Here is a 22,220-nt window from a genome sequence, read left to right on the forward strand (position 1 = left end):
TACTATAATTATCCTGCAACACAAGTGGCATATCAACATTATTTTTAACATGGATTTTTTTGCATAAGCTTTCATTATTATCTTTCAGCCTTCCATTTGAAAATGGAAAACAACAACAAACTGTGATCTACCCCAACAGGAAAAAGGTCACCAGAGAGAACAAATAAAAGGGTTATTTACATGTGAATGTACTGAGATGTGTTTTACAGTCAAATACACTCTTGAACTTCATTAAATGCCTTCTCCCCTGCTTCATAAATACGGGCAAAAGAGACATCCCCTACTGAGAAAATAATCCCAGCACATAATGATCATAACGAATATAAATAAAGCCACTTTTCTTCCGAAGACCTCCAGGCCCCGTACAAAAATGCGCTTGTATTTCCACCATTGTGAAATGAATCTGACTGTTGGAGAACAAGGCTGTGATATCACAGGTCGCTCCCAGGGCTGAAGAGGAAAGGAGGAATGCAGATCTCAGTCATGTTGCTGTCTGCAAAATAATAGATTCTTAAGTGGTTGCCATCCTTTGTTGCTGTGGCTGTTTTTGAAGACATTAGAAAAGGCTTAGAAATCAGCTTTGGAATTAAGATGGAGAATTGACAACAGGTTTTATGAAATAACCAAAAGGCTCACCAAGATGGCTTTGGAGCCATGTCCCTGACAACAAGTTCTGGGCTTCCGGTCTGGATTATAGTCTTCCTGGTATCCTACCAGTCCAGGGGCTCTGCCCTGAGAGCCCTGAAAGAGTCTAAACTCTCAACCTTGGAGATGCCTGGGTATAGGTCTGGTATGATTTATTTGTTTTATCAACATCTCTTGCAAAGCTTTAGAATTAACAAAGTAGATTCTAGAAAATCAAATGTATATATATATATATATATATATATAGGCAAGAGTAGCTAATGCTTTCAAAGATGTTGCCTTCATATACTAAAGACATTCAGTGGCTTAAAAAAATAAAATTCATCACACCTGTAATCCCAGCACTTTGGGAGGCTGAGGCGGGCAGATCATGGGGTCAGGAGATTGAGACCATCCTGGCTAACACAGTGAAACCCCGTCTCTACTAAAAAAAAATTCAAAAAAATTAGCCGGGCGTGGTGGCGGGCGCCTGTAGTCCCAGCTACTCGGGAGGCTGAGGCAGGAGAATGGCGTGAACCCGGGAGGTGGAGCTTGCAGTGAGCTGAAATTGCGCCACTGCACTCCAGCCTGGGCGACAGAGCAAGACTCCGTCTCAAAACAATAAAAATAAATAAATACATAATTCAAATTTTAACAAGTATAAGTTAGTATATTAGGGCTTTGTATGAACATTAAGTAAAGCCGACTTTGCTGCCACTGTCTGCATTACTGTCAGAGCCTTGACTACAGGCATCAAAGAACCACACCACAGGATCCAGGGGAAGGAAAGAAAAGGGGAGGAGGGAGAACTGAGATGCTCAAAACCCAGATCACAATGAGAAAATGGCAAATTTGGTGGCAATTGCCACCAAGTGAGTAATATTGCTGTGTGGCCACTGAGTGAGAGCTATAATGGGCCCCAGAACTCATCCTAGCCTCCTGGGAAGTGGAGGTGACCAGGGCACGGAAGGCTGTAAGAGCAGAGCTCCTCTCCTAGGGGGATCTGAAACCCACGCCAGGAGCAATGAGAAGCCCATTTGGTGGGACACAGGGACTTTCCTCGGGCACAGAGGGTTGGGTGGGTGCAGCTTACATCCAGCCAGGGGAAGAACATGGGCTTATGAGAGGATGTAGACATCCAAACATTCCCCATGCTGAACACATACCACCCCTCTATTAGGGACCAGAGGAAGGCAGTACGATACCATAGAGCCTCTCCCGGGCTGTAGTGTGCCTCTTCCCACCCCCAAAACTCGTACACTGAAGTCTTAACCCCTAGTACCTCAGAATGGGACTGTATTTGCAGACAGAGTCTTTAAAGAGGTAACTGAGTTAAAGTTAAAGTTACAGGTAAGCCCTAATGCATTGTGACTGGTGTCCTTATAAAAAGAAAAACCGAAAACACTGATGGGTACAGAGGGAAGACCCCGTGAAGACACGGGGAGAAGACAGCCATCTACAAGTCAAGGAGGGAGGCCTCAGAAGAAACTGACCCCTCCAATGTCTTGACTTCTGGCCTCACAAATGTGAGAAAATCAATTTCTGTTTTTTTAAGCCACCCAGTCTGTGGCACTTTGTTATGACAGCCCTGGCAGACTAAGTCCTGGTGGGTCACTGGTTAACTACAGAATGAACTGACTGTTAAAAACAAGGTTCCGAGATCTGTAATGTAAAGATGGCAGCAGAAATCCTGACACACTCTGTAGATACATGCTCCAGTCCTATTTGGAATCCGTGTTAAAAGAGGAATAAAGTAAAATAGAAGGGAATCCAGGAACATAAAATGGAACCTTAGGAAGAGAGGCGAAAACACCTGGGATGATTTAATACACAATCAGTAAGACTTAATGTAGCCATTGTTTTTTAGCTCTGACACAGGGATAGTGGGTCCAGGTGTTTCCTAACCCAAGAGATAAGGGAATCTGAGGTAAGAAGCAAATGCGAGTTCAATAAAACAAGACATAAAATTGAAACAAGACATATAAAGACATTTCCTGACAGCAGGAATAATTTAAAAAAAAAAAAGTTAAAGGCAATATTGCGATGTTTTACATGGAGACATTACAAAAATTCTATTTTGAAGGGCCTTTTATATGTATAGTGAGCCACAGTTTTCCTGGATGACTTGGTGACAAGGGGCTACACTAGTTATTTTTTTGAATGCCCACAACTCTATTATGTAAAGTGAAATCTCTCCCTGCCAAGGAGCATATCAAGTTCTGCAGAGACTTTGTAAGGTGGGCCCTGGGTATATAATGAGATTTACAAATAGGAACCTTGCAGGAGTCTTTTAAAACAGAGATCCACGCTGCCCAGATCTCAACGGCCTACATGAGGGACAAAAGTTTTGTTTTTTTGCTTGTTTTTATTTTTTTATTTTAACTATTAAATGCGGCAATGCCAGTACAGCTGTGGAAATGCAGGCTGTGCCCTATTTTGCCTTATGCATCATCAAGAAAATTGCCAGCTCAAGCTTGATTCCAAAATATTTATTGGGTGATGCAGCTAACAAAAGACACAGCTTGATTTGCAAATGCCAGGCAGGGCCAGTGCTGTGGCCAACTGGAAAAAAATATTGTTTTGAACCATTTTATTGTCACTGAAGGAAAATATTCATAAAGCGCCAGGCATATGGAACATCTCGATGTGTATTCAATAAGTTTTTTTTTTAGCATTTAAGGGGATCTTACATCTCATTCAGTATAATCTTCCACACAAGCAGAAAGCCCTTTGTAAGTGCGTATGACTGTTTCTTTATGAATTCTTCCAATATTCTGGGAACTTGCTACTTCCACACTAGGTCCTCCATTAAATTAAAAAAATACACTTCTACTAGTTTTTCCTTATGCTTGGACAAAATTTGCATCCTTAGAACTTATTCCCATTGGTTCCAGTTTACTCCCAATGTTTAGTACATAAAAACCAAAGTTTACAAGTGTGTAATAGATTATATATGCAAAATGGGCAGCTATGAGAACATACACAAATTATTCAGGTAAAACACAAATTGATTGCACAGTTAAACATTTTAGATATAGGGAAACTTTTTTTTTTTAAGGTAGAACCTAGCATTTTATTTAGATCTTCTTTAAACTGTTGGAATTGAGAACGGACATACTTAATAAACCTCCAAAAACAGATCCTGAAAGGCGCTTTCTGCTCAAGACAAGCAGTCATGGAATAAGCACATAAACAAGCTGGCTTCTCTGCACCACACCAGCCAAGGCAGCTTTCTCCATGGTCAGCCGCACCAACTCTGCCCTCCTTTCTGTTAACACCAGCCAGACCTCCAGGGAAACTTTTGATAAGGCTGGGATGATGAAGGACAGTAAGCTAATTACCATGTGTATTAGGAGCTAGAGAAAGGAGAGCCTCTGGATTCATTTAAGAATGTTGAGTCTTGACATTATTCTGCTTGAAAGGGTTGAGGTTGGTGTGAAATTGCAAGTTTTCACAGCTGGTAGGGAAAGATCAGATCTTGAGAGAAGAGCTTGAGAATAAGCAGTTTATTTTGGAGGTGGTTCCAGGATGCACCAGTAGGAGAGTGAGGAAAGAGACAGGGAAGGAAAGACAACTAATAAAATGTGTGTTGTCCATGGACACATAAAGGGGAAAAACACACACTGGGGCCTTTTGAGGGTGGAGGGTGGGAGGAGGGAGAGGATCAGGAAAAATAACTAATGGGTACTAGGCTTAATACCTGGGTGATGCCATAATCTGTACAACAAACCCACATGACACAAGTTTACCTATGTAACAAACCTTCGCATGTACCCTTGAACTTAAAAGTTAAAAAACAACAACACATGTGTGATCATCCAGATTACTATTATGGACAACTGAAACTTAATCCCTTAGGGGAACTCTGGGAAACCAGCCAATACTCACGTCTCTGAGTGCTCCCACCTGAGGAGTGAGGGAGCTGGGGTATTTACACTCTCACCCAAGTCAGTTGTGTATAAATAAATGCTTTCACAGCTGGTAGGAAAAGGCCTAACTAGTAGTGTCTTGGTCTCACTTGCCTCAGAGGCAAACCTTGAGTTAAAGATTCAGTTACAACCATTTATTTGGGAGTTGATGGAGAAAGCACCAGCAGGGAAGCTGGGATGTGACATAGGGAAACAGAGTCTATTCCTTGAGTGATAATTTCCTGACACTTCCAGCCTGACCCCTGCATAGGTCAGAGTGGCCTTTCACAGTTTTAAAAAAGCTTGCAGACACAGAGGTGAAGATTCCAGCAGACAGGAGTTGTTTGGAGCACACACATACAAAATAAAAGTTGGAGGGATATGGGCAGGTCACTGATCACTCACTGAAGTGATCATTCATTAAATAACTTATTAAAGTGAAAAAACTGGCCGGGCATGGTGGCTCATGCCTGTAATCCCAGCACTTTGGGAAGCCGAGGTGGGCGGATCACCTGAGGCCCAGAGTTCAAGACCAGCCTGGCCAACATGATGAAACTCTGTCTCTACTAAAAATACAAAAAAATTAGCTGGGCGTGGTGGCACACACATGTAATCTCAGCTACTGGGGAGGCTGAGGCAGAAGAATCGCTTGAACCCGGGAGGCAGAGGTTGCAATGAGCTGAGATTGCACCACTGTACTCCAACCTGGGTGACAGAGGGGGACTTCATCTCAAAAAAAAAATAATAAAAAGAAAAAATAAAAATAAAGTGAAAAAACTGATCATGTATCTTGTGTAGCAGACCCGTCATTGGAGTTTTCTGTCAAAACCATCCAAGATAAAAAGTTACCTTGCCAAGACTATCATCTTGCACAAAAGCAGAGAGAGGCTGGGTCTGCCTTCTGGGTCAGCCACTGATGAGCTTTAAAAGCTTGAATGAGCTTGAGCAGGTATAAAATGGAGAGAACCTCACCTTCCCTAGCTCTCCTACACCAAGTTATAGGATAAAATGAGATAATATAGATAAAAATCCTTTGAAATGGAAAAAAGCACTAAACAAAATACAAGATATGAGACACAGTGATGTGTGCTCATTTGAAACAAGAATTTTAGTTCATATTTTAGAGAAATTATATTTCCTTTAATTTGAGACTTTCATCAGGAAAGGAAAGTAACAGATCACAGTACATTTAGAATTTTCTCTGGAGCCTCATTCTTTGTTGTTGTTGATAGGAAGATGGCAGCAAAATGTGCTGATGACTCTGTTCTTAGATATAATGAGCTGTTGATGATTTGTGACTCAATCCCTGGAAGTTATCTGGAAGTCTACAATGCCAGCTCCCTGGTGAAAATTTCATAAAGAATCATCTTTGTGTCAATAAACATAAAGCTGACTTTCAAAAATAAACAAGGCGCAGAAGATAAGTTTTCCTAATTTTTTTACTTACCATCTGTCCTAGATCGACTTATTTTAGGTAAAAATATTGAAGGAGGTAGACAGAAGTAGGACTTCTTTTAGTGCCCATATCTCTGTGGGCTCTTGCTAGAGATTTACTAGCTTATGTGTGTTTTTAAGTCCAGGGTTCAGTTTAAATTTTGAATTTCATTGCCCCATAAAGTTTCTAAGGAATTTTCCATTCATTCTATGTAGGAAACAGTAGCCTCAGAGCCACTCAGGAACACACTGGAAGGAACTACATCTTTTCAACTTGTTCTTCATTACAACAGCCACAGGGGAAAAAATATTTTTAAATGTTCAGGACTTACTTTGTGTTTGGTGCTGAGCTAAGCACAACACATAGATTCTAACATTTAATCGTCCCCTCAATTCTTTGGGTTAGATACTATTTTTATCTCCATTTTATATATGAGAATATTCAGCCATAAAAAGGCTATTTAGGGCCAAGTGCGGTGGCTCACACCTGTAATCCCAGCACTTTGGGAGGCTGAGGCAGGTAAATCACCTGAGGTCAGGAGTTCAAGACCAGCCTGGCCAACATGGCGAAACCCTGTCTCTACTAAAAATACAAAAATTAGCTGGGCATGGTGGCAGTCACCTGTAATCCCAGCTACTCTGGAGGCTGAGACAGGAGAATCACTTGAACCCCGGGAGGCAGAGGTTGCAGTGAGCCAAGATCACACCATTGCACTCCAGCCTGGGTGACAAGAGTTAAATTCCATCTCAAAAAAAAAAAAAAAAAAAAAAAGGCCATTTAGTGCTGCTTTCGAAGAAGAATTTAAGCATTGGAAAATAACAATGACAATTTATGGTTCCAGACTATCTCACACTGATAAGTTCCTTCAGAACTCTCCCATGGTAGAGTTCTCGGGGAAGCATGGCAAGCAAGGCTTCACTATTAAACAATAAGGACCCCTAATCTCTTTTGGGAAGGGTGTTGTTATCATCAGCACAAAAGGGAAACTCCTCTATCTGTGGCTTTGCAAGTTCTCTGTGATAAGTGTGTATGTTCAGATGAGGTCTAGACACTGTGCACTGGGTTTATGCATTCAGGGGATAAGCTTAGCCAAGTCGCTGCCTTCTGTTGTCTAGATTGACAAGTCCTTTGCCACCAGCCAAGTGCTCCTTTACCCATTTCTGAACAATCTTGGTATAATCTTTCAGACAGGAGAAAGCATAGCAATTTGAAATACCCCAATTTTACCCTAGGAAGATCCAAGCTGGTGGAAGGCCAACACAAAGAAAAAATAATTGCTAACGGCGATGATCAACATTTATTGAGTGTTGACTGTGCAAAGCACTCTACATGGCTTATCTCAGTGAAACTTCACAACCCCCCGTGTGGGAGGTATTACTATTATGCTCATTTTACAAATGAAGAAATCCAGCTTTGGAGAAGTGAATTGACATACCCATGGTAACTTGCCTGCGTGCATCTGTCTTCTGTAAGAACCCAAATATGTAACCGCAAAGATACCCATGGATACAGTAAGACCTCACTAAATTACAACGTCGAAGTTTGAGATTACCTAATTGAATGTGGTGAAAATCTTGATACAGACAATATTTTAAAATTGATGATATTATTTCATATAGCTAGAAGTAACTTAAGCAAGTTAAAAATGACTACTTGCAACAGACCTATACTACATAATGATTTGTCAAAGACAAAAACACAGAAGCGCTGAAAGTTGGGATTAAAACTTAAAAGATATAAAATTTTCTGAGTTCTTGATTTGAAAAACTCACTTGTTATATTTGACTGTGTGTGTGTGTGTGTGTGTGTGTGTGTGTATGAAACCTGAAACACCAGTAATTATTACATGTACTCTAGCAATGAACATTCAAGAAGTGAGCATCCTGAATGTGGGAGCCCTAAAGCCCCAAGTCCACTATGTCTAACTCCACCCCTGCACTGTGACTATCTGTGCTTGTAGATATTTGCACAAGGATGTGATCAACCATGGGAACTACTCCTTAAGGGGAACTGGGGAAGGAAATATAAAGTACCCTATCTAGTTCCATCACTTAGCAAAGAGTGCAATGTGTATAAAGCATAGATTTAATTTCCCAGTGTGTCCCTATGATAGCCACTGTACCTTGACTTCTTCGGACACTTAGCTCTTGTGGTGATTCCAGAACATCATCAGGATGTGGGAAACAGAGTCCGTGGAAAGGGCCCAAGTCAAAGCACTCATGCAGCAGTTGCATGTTCACTCTTGAGCACACACTCATGAACCCAACAGCTGTGCCTTCCACCTGAAATATCCAAAACACCTCATTATTCTTTTTTTTTTTTTTTTTTTGAGACAAAGTCTCACTCTGTCGCCCAGGCTGGAGTGCAGTGGTGTATCTTGGCTCACCACAACCTCCGCCTCCTCGGTTCAAGCAATTCTCCTCCCCCAGCCTCCCGCAGAGCTGGGACTGCAGGCGCCCGCCACCACACCCAGCTAATTTTTGCATTTTTAGTAGAGACGGGGTTTCACCATATTGGCCAGGCTGGACTTGAACTGACCTCAAGTGATCCACCCACCTCGGCCTCCCAAAGTGCTGGGATTACAAGCATGAGCCACTGCACCCAGCCCAAAACACTTCATTACTTTATCAGAGGTCAAATGATTCTCATCAGGAAACCTCCAGAGCCCTCAGAATGTGGTTGGCTGGTGGTTTGGCAGGCACCTTGAGATTTAAGGGAGGAATAAGTGTCTTCCTTCAGTACATAAAACATGCTCAAAAAGTGTCCCAATAAGTGACCACTGGGGACACAACTAGTGGTGCATAAGTAACAGGGAAATTGCCAGAGTTCTTGACCCTTCAACCACTGGGACACTTGCCCTCTGCTCAGACCATGCTCCTGCCTGCTCCATGTCCTCTGCCATTCAGTGTCTTGTGTTTGTACCCCACCATAAGCCTGGCACTCCTGTCTACTTTCTTCCCCTCTGCCATGCACACTTCTCAGGAATACAGGTCATTGTTCCAGTGCCCATCTGATCAGCGCCCAGTACAGAGAAAGTTCACGGTCCCTAGCTTCTTATCAGGTAAAAACTCTTCAATTTGTCTTGAAGTCACTTATTTATTAACTGGATAGTCTGAAGGGGAGGAGATATGAGGGAAGGAAGTTTGGTGGAAAATATTCGAATGAAGTAAACTTGAGTCAGGCTGGGCTGATTCACCAGGTGGGTCTGATCTGCAAACGTCTAACTTCCCATCACCCTGAAATGCCTGGTTCTGAAGCTCTTGCAGTCGTCCCCGTGATTTTCGGTCTTTGATGAGTAATACATAAGCGAGAAGATGAGTAACTAGCTGATCCGAACCCTGGTTGGGTACCTGGTACCTGATTGGTACCAAAACATTAGAAATTAACAACAGACTTTAATTCTATCATATTCCACACTGAGAGATGGCTGTGACTGAAACTCCTTATTATATCCCTTAAGTAATTCTGTATTTCATTGTTTTCTACAAGGAAAGTATTTAAAATTTAAAAAGAGAGAGAAAATACATAGTCCTTTAAATTTCACATAAAATAATTATTAAGTAGATTTTAAGCAAATTCTAGTTGACTGATTAGACTCTGATAGCTCTTATTAGAAACCTGCATTTACTGGGTGCTCTCTCCCAAGTGTTCAGACTTTTAGATAACCATCGCATTCAGAAAGTAGCAGACCTCAATAATCACAGGCATTATCTATTCCCAAGAACGCAGCATCTTTCCATAAATGCCCAGTCAGAGAAAATGGTTAATGCTTTAACCTCCTAAAACAGAGAATCGGGTTACAATAATACTCAGTTTTATAAATGACACCAAAAAAAAAAAGGTATTAAACTATTTGTTCTCAGATATGTCTCCCAGTTAAAAATCAATTGTTCTCAAACATGTTTGCAAAATGAAAGTGAGACTTCGTCTATTTTCTCAATACTGAAATACATGGGGAATTTTTAAAAATTAATTTTTTCATGTATATTCCTTTCTTTACAGGCCCCCTAAAATGATACTTGCTGAAAAAGCCTGGATTTACACAGCTGTTTTATAAAGCCATTGACACTTTAATAAAAGTCCAAAATAAACATTTTAATTTTTTTCCCAAATAACAAGTGATTGTTTGTCTTGTTTGCACTCGTGAACAAAGGCTGCATAGCCGCAGTTGTCTGGCTTCTCTGTAATTTCAGGCCCAAGACTCAGCAGACGCTGATTAACCAATCCATCTACCATATGTGCAGAAAGAGACGGCCAGCCTCACTCTCGGCAGGGAAAATTGGCATCCATCTTGGTTCACATGGAGATGTCCTTCTAATCTACAGCCGCGCTGGCGCAACAAAACTTCGATGGCCTGAAATACCTTTTGCTGGCTTCACAGCGAGCTGCATGTGCATGATAAGAATGTATTATTTATAAGACCGCTGTTAGTAATGAGCTATTACACTAATGGCTCATTGTGTTTGGAATTTGATTTCAAATGGCATGGATCACACATTCTGATGAAAATGAGAAAAACATGTTTTGCCATTAGGAACAAAGATTTAACGTTCTCCAATTCTACAACCTGTTATATTCCCATCATTCATCCAGGGTTGTAACAATTTACAAAAGTTCACAATTACAGACTACAACACAGCAAGGACATATTGTGGAAGTGTCTGCTGTTTCCTTTGAGTTTCTTTCAAATAACCGACTTGAGAAACACTGTTCTTAAATATGAATTTGCAAGAGTATCCAAATGCATTCTTGTTTATGCACTGAAAAAATAAATGGATTTAATGGACTTTTTAACTTGTACAACAGAAAGGTATTGATTGCTGGCTGTTATCTATCTTCCTGGTGACAGAAGTACTTTTCACCACAAGTGTCTTCAATTATCTTATACTGGAGAACAAAACTGAAGGTTTTGTTGTTCTTGCTTGTCCTGTAAATATCTACATCATGACACATAAGGTTTACATTGCTAGAAAACTATGTGTACTGTGGCCTTGTCTTCCCAAACAGGTCCATTTATAGAAATGGTGTGTATTTTCTCATTTATGCTTCCATCCAAAAAGCCCTATAGCCACCCATCCCTTTTGGGTGACAGTATTCCACCGTGAGGGTTTTGCCCTCATTGTGACCACTGCTGGCTCTCATCCTCTCCTCCTGATGCCAAGCGCATGGCTGACCTGGCAGGCTCTCCCTGCCTGCAGGTCAGTGTTGCCTACTCGGACCACTGCTGCCCACACCCTGGATGATGCCAAAGCAGACGCTCTGCCCATCTGTCACTAGGAGCCGCCGTTGGCCTCCAACTACCCTTCCCTAAAACCTCAGCTTGGAGTAAACACCAGATGTCAAGGTAAGCCAGGGTACAGTTATGACAAGGAACTTGTATGACGTGATGGCCCCAAACTCCTCTAAACTAGCTATCAAGCCAAAGAAAGTCCTTGTAACTAAAAACCCTTTCAGTAGTAAGGGTTTCCCACAGGGCACAGCCTTGCCCTCAGGCATGCTGCATGCATGGCCTGGAACTGCCATGGCTATTCAGAAAGAGACAAACTTGATGGACTTCTGTTTCCTCTGGTTGACAGTGGTTGCCTTAAAGTAACGTGTGTCTATAAATACCTAATCAGCATTCGGGGGGGAAAAGCCCAGATCTGTAGCATTTGCCGATTTCTGAGGCGTAAGCACTGTCATCATGGCCAGTGTCAAGTGAACAGTGTGATCTCACTAAACATGTAATTGGGAGGGAATGCACAGTAGCTAGCCATTATTTCTTATATCTACTGTATAGAGACCACAGGCATTTAAAAAAAAAAAACCCTCAAGAACATGGAGAATAGCAAAAAAAATTGAAGGTGATGAATTTCGAGTATTTATTAACTTTGTTTTAATATAATTTATTATACTGTATGTTTCTATAATTTAATTTTTAATAATAGCTGTGTTTAACAAGCAGTTTGCAGAGTTCCTGAGGATTTATCAGCCCTTGACAGCCAGAGCAAGCTGGCTCCAGCACACCATTGCCTAAAAGGCCCCTAGGGAGGCAGGAAAAAGGGTAGCAACAGCATTGATCTTGAACCCCAAAAGGCTTCAGACATCAGACATGGCTCACTTCAGATTAGAGGTCCCCTCCCAGATCCCGGCTCACAGTCTTGTTTCTGCCCTTCCATTTTAAGATCGAGGTCTGTGGTCTCCCCTCCACAGAACACAAAGCCTCTGATGCTTGAGGCAGCACGGCCTCTGGAAGGAAATGGGGCTGGATGCCCTCTGCCTCTTTCGAGACACCAAAGGATCCTTGCAGGGTTGGAACCGCAGTTTTCAGCCTACAGCTTTGCTCTGATGTTTACACACACTGAAAGTGTGAAACATATGGCAAGAGAGAGAAAGAACATGGGGGAAGAGGTCACTGCAGCTTCTCTACAAAGCACTGACTCAAGTGATTCACAGTAAAACTAGTACCTTGAAACCAAATAATTAAAAGCCTTCCAAAAACAAAGACCCTGATTAAACCTGATAAGTAAAGTTTGGTCATGAAAATCCTTTTTGGGGTCTGTATGAATCATTTTACTTCTCAGGAGTTTCTGTCTAGTTGTGTAAAGACAAGCTTTCCAAATGGCGCTGCTGGGCCCAAATGCTTCCGACCCTCCCTTCTATGGTTAGCCTGGTAGCCTGGGGCTAATGGCTAACCGAGAATACGTGAAAGTGGGTCTTTGAGAAACCATGCCAAAACCTAAATATAAGAAAATAAAATAAACATTTAAAAAATAAAATAAAAATAAATAAAAATCCTTTCAATGTAGTACTTCAGAATCTAATTTCCAGGGCCAACTGTCACCTTCAGAAACTAATACCCACATCTCTATAAAGTCATGTCATTCTCACCAGGTATGTTTTACCCTCATGTAGATGAGTGTTTCACCACCTGGACTGCACCTTGGAATCATCTGGGGAGATCTTTAAAAATCCAGATTGAGGCCAGGCATGGTGGCTCATGCCTGTAACCCCAGCACTTTGGGAGGCCAAGGCAGGAGGACTGCAGTTTAAGACAAGCCTAGGCAACATAGTGAGACCCTGTGTCTAAAATTAAAAATAAATATATGGATCGTGTCTCACCCCCAAAAGATTGATTTAATTGGCCTGAGTGTAGCCCTGCAACAGGATTTTTTAAAATGGATATAATTGATATAATTCACCTACCATAAAAACAACCCTTTAAGAAGTACACAGTTCAGGCCTGGTGCAGTGGCTCACACCTGTAATTCCAACACTTTGGGAGGCCGAGGTGGGCAGATCACTTGAGGCCAAGAGTTTGAGACCAGCCTGGTCAACATGGCAAAACCCCATCTCTACTAAAAATACAAAAATTAGCCTGGTGTGGTGGCACATGCATGTAATCCCAGCTACTTGGGAGGCTGAGGCAGGAGAATTGCTTGAACCCAGGAGGTGGAGGTTGCAGTCAGCCAAGATCGCACCACTGCACTCCAGCCTGGGCAACAGAGCAAGACTCTGTCTCAAAAAAAAAAAAAGAAAGAAATACACAATTCAATGGTTTTTAATATATTCACAAAATTGTACACCCATCACCACTATCTAATCCCAGAACATTTTCATCCCCCCACCAATCAATGACTATGCCCAATACTAGTCACTTCTCCTTCCCCTTTCCCTCCAGTCACTAATTTACATTCTGTCTCTACAGAAGTGTCTATTCTAAGCTTTCATCTAAATGCCATCATACAATACATGGTCTTTATGACTGACTTCTTTTCCTTAGCATCATGTTTTCAAGGTTCATACATGCTGTAGCATGTATCAGTGCTTCGTTCTCTTTTATTTCCTAGTACTATTCCCTTGTATGGATATACCACATCTTGTTTATCTGTTCATCAGTAGATAGACATTTGGGCTGTCTCCACTTTTTGGCTATTATGAATAATGCTGCTATGAACATTTGCGTACAAGTCTGTGTGGACACATGTTTTTAATTCTGTGTATGGAATTGCTGGGTCAAATGTTTAATTTTTGGAGAAAATGCCAGGCTTTTTCCAAAATGGCCACAGCATTTTCTATTCCTACCAGCAGTGGATGAGGCTTCCAATTTCTCCACATCCTTGCCAACATCTGCTATTGTCCTGCTTTTTTATTATAACCCGCCTAGCGGAGGTAAAGTGGTATCTTAGTGTGGTTTTGATTTGCCTTTCCTTAATGACTAATGATGTTGAATGTCTTTTCATGTACTTATTGGCCAATTGTATCTTTTATTTATTCATTTTTTTTGAAAAGTATCTATTCAAATCATTTGCCCACATTTTATGTGGATTATTTTTCTATTGTTGTGAGAGTTCTTTGTATATATTCTGGATCCAAGTCATTGGCATGGTATGGATAGTTAAAAGCCTCCCAGGTGATCTGCATATGTGCCAAGTTTGAGAACCACTGATGTAGAACAAAGCCTCAAACTGCTCATGTCATCCAAATAAGAGAACTTTTCATTCCAGGTTTCAAGAAAAGTAACATTCTTTAAACAGCTCTTATAGTTTTAACAAATAATGAGAAATGAGTAGACGAACAATCATGAATTAGAGGGTGTGGGCTGTCTTTTGGGCCCAATAGGCTGGGCCTTCTGATTTGTTTAGAAAAGCTAGAAATTCCAATTGTTATACAGACTTTCATAATTTTTACATTAGCTGCTAATTCAAAAATATTTAATCACATATAACTTAAATCAAATCATGAGAAAACATTGTACAAATCCAAATTGAGACGTTCTACAAAATAACTGACCTGTACTATTCAAAACTGTAATTGTCATGGAAGATAAAGACTGATGGGAGAATTGTTCCAGATTTAAAAAGGCTGAAGAAACAGAGCACCTGAATGCAATGAATGGCCTGGAATTACCTCTGCCATAAAGGACATTCCTGGGACTGTCAGAAAAATCTGAATAAAGTCTGTAGATTAGATAAAAGAATTGCAGGAACTAGACGGGCGTGGTGGCTCACGTCTGTAATCCCAGCACTTTGGGAGGCCAAGGCGGGTGGATCACCTGAGGTCAGGAGTTTACCTTAGGTCAGCCTGGCCAACATGGTGAAACCCCGTCTCTACTAAAAATACAAAAGTTAGCTGGGCGTGGTGGCGCACACCGGTAATCCCAGCTACTCTGGAGGCTGAGGCAGCAGAATTGCTTGAACCCAAGAGGCAGAGGTTGCAGTGAGCCGAGATCATGACAGTGCACTCCAGTCTGGGTGACAGAGCAAGGCTCCATCGCAAAACATAATAATAATAATAATTACAGGAATAATTACTTGGCTTTGATCATTGTATTGCAGTTATCTAAGAGAGTGTCCTTGTTTTTAGGAAATATACATTGAAATACTTACAGGTAGAGGGGTACTATGCATGCAACTTACTCTCAGATGGTTCAGAATATATATGAGAGAGAAAGAAAGCCAGCAAGAGAGAAAAAGAGAGAGAGGGGGGGAATTAGAAAGGATGAACAAGAGAATGATAAAACAAATGGGGTTGGATGTTAACATTTGGGGAATCTGGGTAGTTATAAACTTTAAGCGTGAAACTGTGTCAAAACAAAAAGTTAAAAATATACCTTTCCAACTCAAACAAAATCCATCTGCCAGCAGAACGCTGGTTTGTGGCTTCTGAAGCCTGAGATTTGGGGATCCTCAGAAATCCCCCTATGCACCCCTGGGGGGTCTTTTCCATTCCCTTTCACTCTTGGGACAAGGCAAGACTCTACAGCACCCTGGGCATCTGGAAGGACCTCGCAAAAGATGGCCTAAAGCCAGTAACCCAGGGGAGGAAGCTGGCCTGGTGCCCCACCTGGATGGGCAGGGGGAGGGCCGGGGTGGCCAGGAAGACAATGGCAGCTCCAGGGGTGCCCAGCAACACAAGAGCAACACCACTCACATCCCTCCTTCCTCTCACTAAGTGTGTCCCCACATGGATCAGTCACTGACCTCACACACAACAGCATGATTCTCTTCATCTTGGGCCTCTATTAGCTCGGCCAGGAAGTATTCACCGTAAGTTTCCTTCAGAATTGTGTCATAGCGCATAAATATTGGCATGAGATCGTCATGGTCTTCTACCCTGTTTAATAGAAAGGCTGAAGTTCAGTGTTCGTTCACTCATTTTTTTCCTTCAACAGGGCACCAACTATGTGCCAGACCCTGTTCTAAGTGCTAGGGCTACAGCAACACTCATGATATCAACTTTCCTTCTTTTGTTTGTTTGTTTGTTTGTTTGTTTTGAGAGGGAGTCTCACTCTGTTGCCAGGCTGGAGTGCAGTGGCGCAATCTCGGCTCACTGCAACCTCCACCTCCCAGGTTCAAGCGATTCTCCTGCCTCAGCCTCCCGAGTAGCTGGGACTACAGGCGTGCACCACCAAATCCAGCTAATTTTTGTATTTTTAGTAGAGATAGGGTTTCACCATGTTGGCCAGGATGGTTTCTATCTCTCGACCTCGTGATCTGCCCGCCTCGGCCTCCCAGAGTGCTGGGATTACAAGCATGAGCTGCCAAGCCCGGCCTGAATTTTCCTTCTAATAGGAGAAACAGATAATAAAGATGTAACCAATTCAGAGAATTCTAAACATTTCAAATAATGATACATGCTTTGGGATAGAGAGTGAGAGGGTGAAGTGGTCAGGGAGGACCTCTGTGAGGAGGGTCATCTGAGCTGAGAGCTGAATGAAGAGAAAAGGAGGAAGCTATGTTGAAACCTAGATTGCAGGCAGAGGGAACACAGTTGGCATGTGTGGGTGTGGGATGCAGGGAAGCACTTGTCATGGGCCAAAGGACAAGAGACTAGGGGCAGCACTTCCCAAGGATGTTCTAAGAAACACCACTATGATATTGTCCAGAGCATCCTCCCAGCCCAAAGAATTCCAATGCCTAAAAACAACAACCACTATAAGTCCCTTCCTGTTTCACAGTTATATATTAAAGACTCTGAGAAGCACTACAGTAAAGAATATTTAACCTTGTTTATGCATTTTTCAAACACTGGCCCATGGCATCCTTTATTCCTGAGATGCCTCTGCACTTGCCATGGAGGGGACGGCTGGTGAAGTGACGGAGCACTGCTCACCCTCCTGGGGACATCCACTCCGCTTCCATTCTCAGGACCCTCTACAGGGACCTTGACAACTAGTCTGGGACAGGGAGCAGTGGCGGGTGGGAACAAAAACCAGATTTACTGCAGCTTGGGGAGGCTAGCTCCTGCGTTCCATCTTGCTGCAGGATTTAACACTCCTTTCTTCTTTTTAGCACATTCTTGGGTAAGTTTAGTGCTCTTTTTTACCTGTCTGGGATGTTCTTATACTTCGTTTTTTTTTTTGGTGGTTGTTGTTGTTGTTGTTTTTTCTGATACTCTTCCTGTAAAAATGTTTCAGCATTGTGTTATTTTTTTCTAGTATATCTACTTTGGCTACTAATGTCTATTTCCTCCCCCTAGCTTTACTATTCTACCATCTTAACCATCCCATTTTATCTTCTAGTATGTTCTCTTTGACATTAATAGCAGCTCCATCTACTGAGTGATCAGTATATATATATATATATAAAGCTCAGGGCTTTATCCAGATGATTTCTGCTATTGTGTTTCTCATAGCGATCCCAGGAGGGTGGCACTGCCATTTTCACTTTGCAGAGGGAGGAGAGCAAGGCCCACGGGGATGAGGAAATGCTTTGCCTAAGATGACAGAAATAGTTGGTAGCAGAGCCGTGATATGAGCTCTGGTCTAGTGACTTAAGCCCTGCCTTCACACTCTGCTAAGTTGACAATGCACTTCAAAAATCTTCCTTTATTTTGACTCTTCTTTTGAACATTTGTAGCAGGAAGCAAAAGAGTTGAGAGGGGAGTCCTCGGCTAAGGGCCAGAGGTTATCGTCCTGCCAGCCCTGCCACCATTCCTCCGGCCCCCCCGGAGGAACGAATCCCCTGATCCTGCCACAGCTGCACTTCCTAAGTCTAAATGCTTTAAACTGGATGACTGCATGCACTCTGGATGAAAATCTTCACCCTGCTCCCAGGATGAAACCTTTGCCTCTGCTGACACAAGTGTAATGGTTGAAATGATGCTGGTTTTTCATTAAAAACGGTATCTTGATGGAAGAACTACACAGTTGAAAAACCAGGTCTCTGGTCTACAAAACTTCAGAGGGAAGGAGGGAGCTAGCCAACAAGACCATGGTACAAGGAGGAAAAAACACACAAAGAAGATCACCACTCGGGATGGGAGGGACCATCACCATGACTCTACCGGTTGAATCTTCTTGTTAACCTCTTGATACGGTTTGGCTGTATCCGCACCCAAATCTCACCTTGAACTGTAGTTCCCATAATGCCCACATCGTGGGAGGAACCTGGTGGGAGGTAATTGAATCATGGGGGCGGTTTCCCCTATGCTATTCTCATGATAGTGAGAAGGTTCTCACAAGATATGATGGCTTTATAAGGGGCCTCCCCTTTCACTCGGCTCTCATTGTTCTTTCCTGCTGCCTTGTGAAGAAAGACGTGTTTGCTTCCCCTTCCACCATGATTGTAAGTTTCCTGATGCCTCCCCAGCGCTGCAGAACTGTGAGTCAATTAAACCTCTTTCCTTTATAAATAGTCCAGTCTCAGGTATGTCCTTATAGCAGTGTGAGAATGGACTAATACACCTCTTGTCAAAACTCTCTGGAAGGAGAGACAGCAAAGCGTCCTTATCCAGGTAACCAGATCCTTTGTTTTTTAAAACTGTCAACCTGGCCCTGATGTCATCACCACCAAACAGTCTTATTCCATCATGCAAGGGCATCAGCAGGAATTTCTAGTGATGAGGCTAAAACAGGGAGCCAGAAACAAATGTCAACCATTTTTTGAAGGGTATGACTGCACTACTGATGCTGCAGTCATTTTTCAAGCTATTTCAGCCCTGCAATAATTTACAAAAGGTAGGCTTTGACCACTTGTCCATCTATTTCTGCACGTGATCACTGAGCATTATCAGTGGTCACCTGTGGCCCAGTGGACTGAGGTGCCACCATAAATGCATTAAGTCTTATGGTGCTCTTGAAAAGATTAGAAAAAAAAAAATGATACAGCATAGTGGTCACAGCCTGAACAGGGGAGCCAGGCTGCCTGAGTCTGGATCCTGCTTCTGCCCAGCTGTGACCTTGGGTACTTTACCTCTCTCTGTTACTGTGTGTGCATCTGTCATAAAAATAGCAAATGTTAATAAAAGGTCATGTGCAATGTTATTATTATTATCATTATTACTTAGGCAGGAGAAACCAAAAAGAACTGCAGAACTTCTACAGTCAGTGGGTGGAATAAGAGAGTTTCTTACTACAGAAGCTTGAATCACTGCACTCACTTCCCATTGACTATTGTAAGGAGAAACTCTGTCATTCCATCCACCATCACTAACCTTCTTGAAACCCTGCTTTCTTCATCTTACTTTAAAACTTTTACATGCAGCCATAAGAAATAATGAAATCATGTCCTTCGCAGCAACATGGTTGCAGCTGAAGGTTATTACCCTAAGCGAATTAACGCAGGAACAAAAAAACAAATACTGCATGTTTTCACTTGTAAGTAGGAGCTAAACAATGGGCACTCATGGACATAAAGATGGTAACAATAGACACTGGGGACTTCTAGGGAGGGGAGAGAAGGAGCAGGGTATGGGTTGAAAAACTGTTGAGTACTATGCTCAGTACCTGGGTGATGGGATCAATTATACCCCAAACCTCAGCATCATGCAATATGCCAGGGTAACAAACCTGCATATGTACCCCCTAAATCTAAAATAAAAGTTGAAATTATTTTTTAACAACTCCACTTTTGCAAGCTCACCACTGTTTCAGGGATGGGCACAAAATTCTTTGCCTCCATCTTTCCACCCTAGTCACCAATAATGATACGAGTTGATTTACTTATTGTCTCTAGAAGGAGACTTCACCATCTTCCCTCCTTCCCACCTCTATTCCCAGCCAGTGCTCTGACCCCCTTGCCTATCCCCAATCCCAGCATCCTCCAAAGCTCATCTCCACCCTACACCCTCCAGTGACTCTTCTCTCCCAACTTCCCTTCCCAGTAACCCAATGATGGGATCATTACTGGATATATATTGTCCAGTTCTGGCGCTAATTCTTATGGCCAAGGTGTGGCATCTTCCCAACCAGGGAAAATCCTCTTTAGGGACACAGAAGGAATTCTGTAGCAGTTCTTTAGCATGTAGCCCAACAGCAATAGCCAATGTGAACTGGGCCCTTACCCTGTGCTGAGACCTTGCCAAGGGTCCCATTTATACTGACAGCAGTGAAGGGCAGAATTTTTATTCCCAAGGGGCAGCGTCTGGACAGTCTGAACCTATGGTCCCATGCTGGTGGCATCACAGCCCCTCTACTTAGCCTTCTGACTCTACTGACTAAGAAACTGGCAGTCACTTCAATGCTAAGCCTTGGTTTTCTCATGTACAAAAAACAGGTAGGGACAAGAATAGCTGCGAGATACAAATGACGCACTAAAGCCTGCTCTCTGGGGCACACTAAGTCCTTAGGAAGTGTTTGTTCTCCACGTGAGCCCTCAGAACCTTGGCAGAAAAAGCCTAGAACATTCTGCTGCCTTCCAGGAACAACTCACTTCCCCACTTAACCTGCCAAAAGAGTGTTGCTAATAAGAGGTGGTGGCTTTTCTCTGTAAAAAGAGTCCTTGATGATATTGGCTAAAAATAATTTGTAAAAAATTCTAGGAGAGAGTAGTCAACAAATCCATTTTCAAACATTTTGCCAAAAATAAAAGGTTGCATCAATATTTATTAACAGACATTTTAAATAACAGAAAAATAATTCAATAACCTAATCATTTAAGTGAATGAAGACAGCAATCACACACAATCAACTGTGCACCATAGGCTTTTATTTATACGACGGACACAAAAATATTACTCTATAGCTATAAACATCAGGAATAAAGGTTCCGAAAGACCCAGAGCCCTAGGCCTGCTCATGAACCTCAGCAGCCCATTAACAAAGTTATCCATAATCATACCTCAACACGAATTCTTCTGGGAGAAACAGAAAAACATCCAAATCTTGGAGTTCTGAAGAGGCTCTCTCTTAAGCCCTTCCCCAAAATGGATAAAGAGGAACTTGTTCTGCTAAATGCATTCCTTGGGGTAATTGATAATTTATGATCTTGCATCAGCCCGAGTGCTAATGATAAAGTATGACATCAGCCTCACATAGTCTCAAATGGCAGATGACAATGTCCAGCACCACAGAAACAAAACACCCCAGCTCTGGAAAACAACTCATGCAGTCAAATGTTTCCACGTGACTGTTCTGAGGCAATGAGCGCCACCTGTCAAAGTCAGGATGCAAGGAGAGCCACTGTGAATTTGGCACCGCAGCGCCACGTGCCCTGGCGTTGACATGCCACACAGTGTTCCAGTGGTGATGATGATGCGGAGTTTACAGATCAACACAGAGTGCAATGGAAATAGTATAATTCTCTGAGTGAAAAGCAAAGTTACTTTATATCTTCCATTCAGAATGTGTCTTGGAGGGGGCAGCAATGTGCTTGTTAATGTCATCAATTATACAATACTTTAACTTCCCTGGAGGAAACAAAAGGTCCACCTCATACTTACCAATCTCTCAGACACCCAGATTTCCATCAGATTCCGAAAACTGTGCCATGTGAAATGGAGTTGAACCTACACCTTAAGGAAATCAACCCCCTTTCAGGACACCCTACTTGGGAAATGGGTGTCTTCTAAGTCCACAGCTAGAAATGAGCTGGTAGCTCTCACTGGCTTTCTGGAAGGTGGGGGGAAGTGAGGACAAACTCCCTCAGCACTTCCACCAGTCGGATAGCTGGGCTTGCTAGGAGCACCGCGACGTCCAGAACATGCAGAACTCTCCCTCGCAGCCTGATGGGTCTCTGGGTGACACGCAGATCCTGAGACTGCTTCATCGCCTCCACGGCCTGGCTGCTGCACTGCATGATTACGGCCCCAGAGGAAAACCTGCAGGCCTGCTTCCCTCAAGTCTGAGAGGTGTGCATCACTTCCCTGCCAGCACAGAAACCACTGCGAATGCACAGATGGAAAGCTCACACTTAAGGACTGGAGTGACAGCAGCAGCAGGCCACCTCCGCATCCAGAATCCTGGCACGGCCTCCTCGTTCCTGTCTGATGATATTCTCCATATCCAGAGAGGATTTGCATTTCACTAGCTGGACTTTCAAATGTACAGTTGT

General features: G+C 42.5%; 1 protein-coding gene across 2 annotated transcripts in view; it reads right to left on the reverse strand.

Moving 5' to 3' along the window:
- Positions 1-22,220, reverse strand: part of CFAP61 (cilia and flagella associated protein 61) — a 318,407-nt gene that overhangs the window by 263,566 nt on the left and 32,621 nt on the right. For both annotated transcript variants that reach the window (XM_063634162.1, XM_063634163.1), the window contains exons 7-8: positions 15,930-16,062; positions 8,090-8,249 (exon numbers count right to left, since the gene is read on the reverse strand). In XM_063634162.1, coding sequence (XP_063490232.1) covers positions 8,090-8,249; positions 15,930-16,062 — 293 coding nt within the window. The remainder of the gene's footprint in view (positions 1-8,089; positions 8,250-15,929; positions 16,063-22,220) is intronic.

This window comes from Symphalangus syndactylus, chromosome 24 (genome assembly GCF_028878055.3).
Source record: "Symphalangus syndactylus isolate Jambi chromosome 24, NHGRI_mSymSyn1-v2.1_pri, whole genome shotgun sequence".
Taxonomy (NCBI): domain Eukaryota; kingdom Metazoa; phylum Chordata; class Mammalia; order Primates; family Hylobatidae; genus Symphalangus; species Symphalangus syndactylus.